General features: G+C 38.0%; 1 protein-coding gene across 1 annotated transcript; it reads left to right on the plus strand.

Annotated features, from left to right (window-relative positions):
• The first annotated feature begins 288 nt into the window (after positions 1-288).
• On the plus strand, positions 289-5,310 carry LOC125238979 (UDP-glucosyltransferase 2-like). The gene is made up of 5 exons (XM_048146483.1): positions 289-346; positions 2,902-3,707; positions 3,842-4,064; positions 4,311-4,530; positions 5,028-5,310. Exons 1-5 carry the CDS (start codon positions 289-291, stop codon positions 5,308-5,310), a joined length of 1,590 nt encoding a protein of 529 aa, XP_048002440.1.
• The last annotated feature ends 5,757 nt before the right edge of the window (positions 5,311-11,067 follow it).

Genomic DNA, 11,067 nt, shown 5'->3' on the forward strand with positions numbered 1-11,067 from the left:
CGTACGTAAATGCATGCTGTTCTTATTTTCTACTCCCGGGTACGCACAAATGGCACAAACGCTCACGAAACGAAACGCTCGTAAATATCTATCTCTATCGCTCGTGCATATTGGCGCGACAGAGCTAGACTGAATAGCGCGGCGTTTCGTTTTCGTTTGGCGTCGGAGAAATGCCATTCGGCTACGCACGCAGATCTATTATTCGTCATTTACAGAGTCGTGCATATCAGTATTTTTAAACCCCACATATAAAGCCTATTCCCCAAAGCCAGCCCAAAGCAGAGGGGGATGGCTTTCGGCAGCTGGGTCGAGCGCTGGCAGTACAGACCTTTGCGTCAAAATACAGGTAAGTGAATTTCATGAAAGTTGTTCTAGAATACTATTAAAAACGAAGTGCATGGTCGCAGAAAAAGTATTGAACGGTGTTTAGCTGAGTCAGAAAATACTCGTGCCGTCTTTATTAACAATTTTCGGCTTTTCCTCAAATTGTTACCTACCACACGCCTTTTTTGACCTCCTTTAAGTGCCGGTTACATAAAATACTATTTCGATACAAAAGAAAAATGCATATTTTACTTCATTTTAACAAACTTAGTCTTTCTCTTCATGATTATTGAAAACGCTTCTCTTCTCACTGAAACCGAACCACAAGCCGTTCAGCCACCGGTAAAACAAGAGGCCCTATTGTCAAGTCTACTATCTAGATACCTCCATACAAATTTGCACTAGCCATCCCCGACGCAAAAACAACCTAACCAATCACATCTTAAGACTCAAAGCGGGTGTACCTTTAAAATTGTCCTCAGGCACAACGAGTAAATTTGAAAACAGGGATGCAAGTACCAATTTAGAACCTTAAGCTTTTGTATTTAAGGCGTACTCGGTAGTTTTAAGAATTTTGTGCAAGTCCTCAGACGCGATGGTTAAGCACTCAATGTACCCTTTATCTAAGATTAAAAAGGGGGGGTTTTCCACTAGATAGTCAGGGAAGAGACAGGTGTTGAAAGATGAAATGTGTTTAGCAAAGCATAATTTATTAAGGGAGATATTTTACTTTGAAGCTCGTAAATTATGATGTTTAATAAGTTCGCAGACATAGCTCAAAGGAAAATGTGAAAATATGTGTATACAATGATTTAATTAATATAAAAGCTAAGTATATTGAATCCCACGCTACTATGATTGGATACAGGTTAAGAAATTTACCACCCCTTTCCTCCCGTGGGTGTCGTAGAAGTCAACTATGGGACATGGATTGAAGTGCCGTAGGCGATGGACTAGTAACCTGTCTAATCCTTTTTTTTAACTCCAGCAGCGGCAGGGTGGTAAGCAGTTTTATGTGCTATGCTTACGCCTATTGGTAATACAGGCGTGTGTTTATGTACGTGTATATTTAATAAGTTTAATTTATTTGTTTTTTTTTTCCTCATTTATACAATACTATTTCGATATCAACAAACTGTGCCCATTTTCGCAATGCTTTATTTAGCTCCTCTGATTCCGCTACTTCACAAACTGTATCTAAAGAAAACTACCACTACTTGAGCAAAGAACTGATTTAAATACTTAACTGCTGGAACTTGCAGCTGGAACTCCGATGTGAATACCAACGGAGTTGGTAAGGACTTTCAAAAAGAAGTCAAATTTAATTTGTGTACAGCATATAAACTTTCGTTTGAATCACAGCTTGTCTAGGTCAGATACATCATTATAATGTGTGTGTCTAAGCAACAATTCGCACTTGGTCGCTTACCAGCAGGGCAAGCATATGATTAGTGCGAGATTATCTCGCTGTAAGATAGACTATACGTCCTTAGGTCATTAATAAAATTGGAAAAAGATGTGTGATAATGTTGCGCTCATCATCGTCATCTTTGTAATCGGGAGATAATCTTCATTATAGTTATTTTTATCAGAATACTAAATTGAATGTCCTTAAAAGTTCTCTCACTATATTAATATGTCGACTAAGTATACTAATATGTAGTATAAAAGTGCTTTTTAAGAAGCAAGGTAAAAAAAACCGACTTCCATTGGCGAGTCTGGTGAAAGATGCGAATTGCGAATGTTGGATTCAGTAGAAATATATTTTTCTTTGGAAAAAGTCATGTAAGATCAGGAGCAAGGTTATTTTGTGTTTCTTTAAACATCTGACGTTTTGTTTGTAAATTCTACTTTACAATAATACTTATGGAGTGATTCAACTGCTCCCCAAATGTAAGTTAACATACCGAAGCGGAAAAGTTTTGCTGCAATAGGAACGAACAGTCGAAAACCAGTTTACTGCTCTGAGTTTTCTCCAGGCACACTAGAGTTATTCTAAACTATAGCGAAGGAAGTTTTCCCGCGATTAAGGACAATACGTAAATGACCGAAGATGACTAGGTTCCTAGGCTTTCCTATTAGTTTCAAAATTTCATATTTTTGTAATTGTTAATGAGCTTAAATAATCTGCCGGCGTATTATGATTCCAATTTTATCATTTACCCACGTGGATAAAGCATCCGTCACGCTTTGGCAAGTATGTCAGTGTGAGAGTGACAGTTGTCTTATCCACGTGGACAAGTGATAAAATTGGAAGCATGATACGTCGGCGATTATGTTCGTCATCATAAACAAAACTGCAACATTTATTTTTAAAATGAGTAAGATAAAAATAAGGATCCATAACTCAATGGGCCATCTTAGGTGCCGGTGCACGTTGATCATCTAGCAGCATCAGTTTTGATTACCCTGTCTTTTATTTATTACATAACATATACTTAATATACGTTTTTATCTCATAACATAAAACACTACTTTAATGGCAACTTCATGTCAATACATTGTTTTATGTAGTAGCAGAGTACTTTGTCAGTACTCAATAAGACTTCATCATGAACTCTTGCATATTATTTCTAGTCCTGGTATCCAGTTTAGTTTACTACGGAGAAACTGCGCGTATACTATCGTTTTTGCCAGTGCCTTCAATAAGCCATGATGTGGTATTTAAAGCGATTCATGAAGAACTGCTGAGACGTGGCCATGAAATAGTGGTTGTCACGGCTGGCCCACTTTACAACAATCTACAGGCGCCCGATAATCTCACAGAAATAGATATTCATAACGTCTCATACTCGCTTGCTAGACAACGTGGGATCACTAGTATTACTAAGAAAGAAACGGACCCAAGCGAAAACTTAAGACGCTTTCTTAAATTCACTGCAGACACTTTTGCTAAGCAAATCCAGACGCCAGGAGTACAGAAACTTCTTACCCACAAAAGCCGATATTTTGATCTTATATTTTTAGACGCATCGTCAAGAATATCTATTGTCTTGTCACACGTGTTCAGTGCTCCAGTGATTGCAGTCTGTCCAACGGGGTCGATTGAGAGGCATAACCACATCGCAGGAGTGCCTTCACACCCTATACTCTATCCTCAAATACTTCGAACTAGATTATATGACCTAACGATGTGGGAAAAAACAAAAGAGCTATTGACCGAAATCATCATCCAAAAGATAACTAAGGATACAGAAGAACATGACAACCGGGTATTAAAGCATTTGTTTGGGCCTAAAACACCAGCTATAGCGGAATTGAATAAAAATATTGATATGTTCTTCTACGGAGGTGTACCAATTTGGGAAGACAATCGACCTGTCCCGCCTAATGTAATTTACATTGGAGGAATTAATAAGGTTTCTGAAAAACCACTACCACAGGTAAATTACATTCCTAACCTCGTAAAAATGATTTCTGAATTGATGTATTTACAATGCTTTCTTCGGTTCATTTCAATTGTGTTAATATTGATTCTAGAAGCAGATAAAACTAAAATTTATATTTGGAATTTCAGGACATCAAACAATTTTTAGATAAATCACCTGTAAATGTTATATATGTTAGTTTTGGCAGTAACTTCGATACACTCGATTTTCCGGTGAAAACTTTTGAAACACTAACTAAAGTATTTTCAAATATTCCATACAACATATTCTGGAAATGGGACTCCGAAGACTTTCCAATCAGTTCGTCTAATATCAGGACTTTTAACTGGTTGCCTCAAGTTGATTTCTTGCGTAAGTCAATCAAACTATACGAGTGAGTGTTATTATTAATAATCGTTCACGATTCTAATCTCACAAAGACATGCGTCCTCATGGATGACACGATCTATGTATAGATGTAAGAGCACAGTAAACAATAAAATTATGGTATGTCGGAAAAGCTAACAATTACAACACAGGGTGCTCGGGAATTTAAAGTGAGCTTTTAAAACCAGTGCTTTGGAAGTTGGATACTTTAATTCAGTTTTTAATTTCCAGGCCACCCAAAAGTAAAACTCTTCCTTACTCAGGCTGGACTCCGTTCCACTGAAGATGCAATTGAAGCAGGGGTACCCTTGATCGGCATACCTGTATTCATGGACCAGTTTTCCAATGCTGAGAAATATGTGCGTCACGGTATTGGTATCAAATTGGATAAGGACACACTCACGGAGATTCAACTGACGGAATCCATCAACATGATAATGACGTATAAGAGGTAAAATACTTAATCGTAGCCTCGTGAAATAGAACAAATACCCTTTTAGTTGGAGATGTAGTTTAAATTCATAATTCGATAATTTCGGATCCTTAAATAGACGAACACGAATGAAGCTGCATATTTAGCAGGATCAAACCCCTTACAAGTTACACCGTACAACCATTTAAAGGGCGTGACGCAGTTTGGGCCACTCACCTTTCAGCTGCAAGTGCTGCAACCCACACGCTGTTCACGTTAGCTCATTCTATCAAATCAGCAGTCTGGATATTTGTCTACGGCATTTGTCTGTAAGATCAGCATGGGTCGCATTGAGGCTTCGGATGCCATCCACTTCCACGCTTAATGTATGCGTAGCTGTAGGCCACGCCACAGTGACATCAATCCCTGCGTAGCGTGCCGTGTCCGCGCACTGCAGCGATATGAATTGTTTTTGTAGCACGGATTGTGCAGCATTGGGGGTTTCGACTTAACGTAGATACTATTTTATGTTCCAGCTACAAACAGAACGTGATCAAGCTCAGAAACGTCATCAACGACCAGCCGATGTCTGCGCTGGAGCGCGCGGCGTGGTGGGCAGAGCACGTGATCCGCCACGGCGGCGCGCGCCATCTTAAGACCCCCGCGGCCGGCATGAACTGGCCTGAATACTACGAACTCAATTTACTGCTTGCCGTCCTATTTTGTGTTCTCAGTGCTATTAAGGTAGTAATACTTTGTATTCATGTGTCAATCAAGCTTATTTTTAAGAAAAACAAGCTGAAAGAGAAAGTTTTTTAAGGTTCGTTATGATGATAAATTAATTGTGTTTTTTATTTACTGAATGTGTTCTTTTTTTTCGTTACCTCACATTAATAGGTATTTTATTTAGATTATGAGCTATATAGTATGTACGTATTTCCTGTATTATAATGACATATTTAACGCATTCATGACTTGACATATGCATTACATTGGCTAATTTAATTAGTCTTCTTATACCTACATACTGAAAAACTTGAATGGCGGTAGTTACAGTCAGTTACATGAATACAGCGCAAGATCATCTTTAATTTCAGCGCAGCTATAATCTCTATAATAATTGGCGATCTCATGGCAGAATTATGCTTCTATCGTCGTCTAAAATTCGACAGACCAGCCGTGCTTACTTGACTCAAATGGGGCCCCTAACCTAACATAAATAAATAAATAGATAAATAAATATTATAGGACATGTCTTACACAGATTGACTGAGGCCCACGGTAAGCTCAAGAAGGCTTGTGTTGTGGGTACTCAGCAAACGATATATATAATATATAAATACTTATATACATATAAAACATCCATGACTCAGGAACAAATATCTGTGCTCATCACACAAATAAATGCCCTTACCGGGATTCGAACCCGGGACCGCGGCGCAGCAGGCAGGGTCACTACCGACTGCGCCAGACCGGTCGTCAAACAATAACATAATAACATAATGATTGGATTGACAGTTAATCCATACTAATATTATAAATGGGAAAGTGTTTGTTTGTCCGTGTTTCACGGTAAAACAGAACAACGAATTGATGTGATTTTTTAAGTGGAGATAGTTGAAGGGACGGAGAGTGACATAGGCTACTTTTTGTCTCTTTCTAACGCGAGCGAAGCTGCGGGCAAAAGCTAGTATTTCAATAATTCAGAAAATATTTGACTGCATTGTTGTCGTCTGAGGCTGTCGTATCGATTAGTGCAGTGTCCATAGTTCATTTGGTAGCCATTACAATTACATTATTTCTATTTATGCCATACGACTAAATAAAAGTAAACAAAATAGCGTACGCAAGTAGCAGTCGCGTAACTTTGGAAGTGTCTCTGTATCGTGAAGCAACGCAACTCAAGTGCGTCTGAGCCGTAAGCCTGAACAAAGCAGGACTTATAATAGAATCAAGCGCTTTCTACATAGTTTGAGTGCACTTGGAAAGGTACTTGTCTATACCGTATTTTCATGAATAGACAACATTTTGATTAATTTTGTTCATTAAATAACTAAAGATAAGGAAGGGGACACACATGAATATGTAAAAACTAAATAATTTAAACTAGGTTTGTCAGAAAAAAGGGTCATGTTCAATATTGTGTTAAGTATATTTATTACACTCTTGTGTTTGTCAAGATAAAAAAAATATGAAATTTAAACTAAGATTAATTTAATCTAAGATGTAGATTTTATCTGTTTATAGTGACTATAAAAATAAAAAGTTTGAAGTTTGAAAAATGTCAATCGAAGCTGCTCACGAGTCGAAAAAAATGCTCATCCTGTATCGACCATTTTACGATAACCTTCTTTTTGGAGCAACCACTCGCATTTACTGTTCGATGACAAACTATGTAGCTACCTACTGCCTGAGTAAATAGTTTACTATCAGCTTATGGGACCCTGGTATCCGCTTTGACACCACACGGGAGTCATACACTTAAATAGATGTCACATTTACGGTTCAAAATTTAGATAAAACGTCTATCAAACACTTAATGAGATTCATTCATCAACCTGTGAACTTGGATCGACTGATAATTTTACTCAATGGCGTCAGGAACAGAACAGAGAGCGCAGCCACGTGCTCGAGGGTTTTTATAAGCTTCGATCTACCCCGTCTAGGTAACCCCCACTGGAAACTAATCACGTCCGCTCGTCTTGGGTGGCGCCACCGTCGTAGAAGTTTCATAGGCGCCGATAGATGTCGCTAGTGTGCTACGTAGTACGGCGTTGCGCCTGCGTTCAAGGCTGAAGCAGAGGTTCCGACAAACGCCGGTAGATGTCGCTGACACGGCTTCGCACCCATGTTCGACGATGTAGCACGAGTTTCACAGGCGTGCTGACAGATGTCGCCAACACGGCCATGCGACAGTTGTGCCCGCCTCGGGCACTCCACGAGTCCGGTAAAATGCTGTCAACAAACAAATAAGTTTAATGTATATATTGAACCACCATTCAAAATTAATTACACTCGTTACACTAATGGAAACGCGCTGATCTAATTCATAATCACCACACTAGTTACATTACAGTGTCTTTCTAGCACCTTGTTCCTCTATCTGAACTATCTGTGCTCGTGTCCACTCTAGTAACTTAGTGTTTACCGGCTCATTATAATTTTAGACCCGGCACACTTCCCTTAATGCAATCTTGCCAATTTAATAATAGATAACTTAGTTATTTACTATTAAATTGTAATTTTTTTCTGGGGAAAAACACAAGACAAATGAAATATTATAAAGGTACATTACTTATGTAACAGCATGAGAATGCTAATTACTGTCCATTAAATTACCCACTGCATTTTACCAGGGCTCGCAATAAAAATCAGCAAAAATAAAGTTTGTAACATTATGTAGAATGTATTGTTAAATAATATATAGCAAAATAAGATGAAAATAAAGTAAATATTTACCTCGCCAACACTGCTACTCATTTGGCATCTCCCAGTCACCGATGCGAATCCAAGGTTTCATGTTCTCTGCTGCCGCTGTTCCAGTGTACCGTTTATTACAACGTTCGGCTCCTCTTACGTCTTCCACCTGATACCTATCTTTTCCCAAGACCCTGACCACTTGGAATGGTCCCTTGAAAATTGGTAACAATTTTGTGCTGTGGCCATCGTTAGATTTACTTTGTATTTTAATAAGGACCAAGTCACCTTCTTGGTATTGTCGTGCGTTTTTGCGTGTTTTATCGAATCTTTCTTTTTGTTGCATGGAGCTAAATTTGATATTTTCGTCAACTAATTTACGTAATTTAGTAACATCTATTTCGGACTCGCTATCACTATCAGGTGCTAAAGTATCTGCATCCGTACGTAAACGGTAACCGAAAAAAACTTCACTAGGCACGGCTTTTGTAGTTTTTTGTACAGTACTATTTAAGCCTTGTTGTAAAGCTTTTACACATTTATCCCAACTATCATCGGACAAATCGGCGCCCATGGCTCTCATAGATTCTAAAATGGTCTTTACAAAACGTTCTGCTTGGCCATTAGAACGGGGCATACCAGTGGCTACGGTATGCAATCGAATGTTTTTACTACCACAGTATCCTTTAAAGCTATTTGATGTAAAACAAGACCCCGCATCTGTGATCAGTCTTTTTGGGTAACCAAATATTTTCGAAAGATTATCTAATTCATTAATAGCATTAGCACTATCAGTATTTGGTACAGCGAATATAAATACAAATTTAGTGAACGAATCTACCATAATCAACAAATACTTATTGTTTTCTGTAGTTTTTACAAAAGGTCCTACATGATCCAAATGCAATGTGTGATATGGTTTCGCGTACTTTGGCAAAGGATGCAATTGACCTTCTTTAGGACCAGATTTATTCTTATTGTATATACAATTAAGACAATTGTCAATATATTTCTTTACAGTTCGTCGAATTTTATGGAACCAATATTTATCTTTAATGCGTTCTACTGTTTTATCCACGGCGAAGTGACCAAGGTCGTTGTGGTTACATTTAATAATCTGCCAAATACACTGCTTAGGCACGACCCAGCGGCGACCTTGACCAGTTCGTTTATACACTTTACCGCCTAGAAGCTCGTAATTAATAAATATATTTTTATTTGCGTCGGCCTCTCCTGATTCAAGAATTTTCTTTATTTTAACTATTTCAGGATCTTGCAATTGTACAGTTAACAACCAATCGGCCTCAGTAATAGACATGATCAACTCTACTTCAGATTGTTCCCCAGATTGCACGGGATTGCGGCTTAGCGCGTCGACGTGTTGCATTCTATTGCCATCTCTGTGTAATATATCAAAACAGAATTCTTGAGTGGAAAGTACCCACCGTGCAATCCGTGGCACAATCTCTTTCTTAGTCATTGCAAAACGTACTGCATTGCAATCCGTAATGATTTTGAACGGGGAGCCTAGCAAATACAATCGAAATTTTTGTAAAGATGCGATAATAGCCAATAACTCTAACTCGAACGAATGGTACTTCTTTTCATCGCTAGAAGTTTGACGACTATAATAGTGTACCGGTTTTTCACCTTCCTCAGTTACCTGCATTAAAATCCCTGCAATTCCGTCTCTGCTAGCGTCCGTGTACAGAACACATTCTTTATTCGGATCATAAATAGTCAATATACTATCGGACAACAGTGCACTTTTTAGTGTTTCAAAAGCTTGTTGTTGACTACTTTCCCAGGACCAAGTACTGTCTTTTTTTAGCAATTTTGTGAGAGGACTGGATAAAAGAGCACAGTTTTTTATAAATTTGCGAAAATAGCTGATGAGCCCTAAGAACTGGCGCAATTGATGTACAGTTTTTGGCTGAGGGAAGTCTTTAACAGCTGCCGCCTTCTTTTCACTAGGTCTTAAAGAATTATACTGTACCCTATATCCCAAAAAATCTATTTCAGTTTTCAAGAAATGACATTTTTTTAGATTTAATTTTAAATTGTGTTCTTTAAATATTTTTAGGACAGATTCTAGCAAAGCCAAGTTCTCTTCTGGGGTTTCACTAATTAGCAAAACATCATCCAAATATATTATGATTTTACCGAATCTTAAATTGCCTAACACTTTGTTCATCATTTGTTGAAAGCATGACGGCCCATTGCAGAGTCCAAATGGAAGTTTTAAAAACTCATAATGGCCGTCTTCAGTTATAAAGGCACTTTTAGGAATCGAATCTGCACTCATTTTTATTTGATAGTAACCGCTTTTGAGATCTAAGCTAGTAAAATATTTACAGCCTTGTAATCTATCTATAAGGTCTTCAATTCTCGGCATAGGGTACTTGTTCTTGACCGTTATTTTATTTAAGGCCCTGTAGTCAACACACAACCTTTTTTCGCCGTTTTTCTTGTCCACTAATAAAACGGGGCTAGCATAGGCAGAATTACTTTCCCTAATAACACCGCTTTCTAGTAATTCGTCTACCATCTCGCGAATGATTTTCCTATTACCGTGTGAACTACGATATGGCCTAAACTGGATAGGTTTTGTGTCGTTCAATTCGATGACCATCTCGTGATTATTAACTTGACCTAAATCTTTTACACTGCTCGCGACACAATCACTATATTTATGAAATAATTGCACTAACTCATTCAAATGTGAATCGGAATCAATTTGGGCCTCACTTATCGCATTGCAAAAATTGCCAAAAGACTTCAGGTAACTGAATGTCAAAACATTTCCCACACGTGAATACATAATATCTGGACGTTCAGTAATGTTGCGACCTATTAAAATGTCACAATCAGACAAGTCGTCCATAACATACATATCTATGTTCTCTAAATCAAGACTATCCAATTTTAAGGAAACTTTCAAAGACTTGTTTACTATCTTACTGATATCTTTTGAAAATCCATGCAATGCTATTGGTGTTTCTAATACGGTGGTCGTCAACGCAAATTTACTAACCAATGTTGAACTAATTAGGCTACAACTACTGCCCGGATCGATAAAGGCTTCATGCTCGAATTTATTATTAATTGTAACCTTTTTGAAAAATTTTGTATTCGATTTTGCACTTCCAATAAACTTCG

Source organism: Leguminivora glycinivorella, chromosome 2, assembly GCF_023078275.1.
Source record: "Leguminivora glycinivorella isolate SPB_JAAS2020 chromosome 2, LegGlyc_1.1, whole genome shotgun sequence".
Classification (NCBI taxonomy): Eukaryota; Metazoa; Arthropoda; class Insecta; order Lepidoptera; family Tortricidae; genus Leguminivora; species Leguminivora glycinivorella.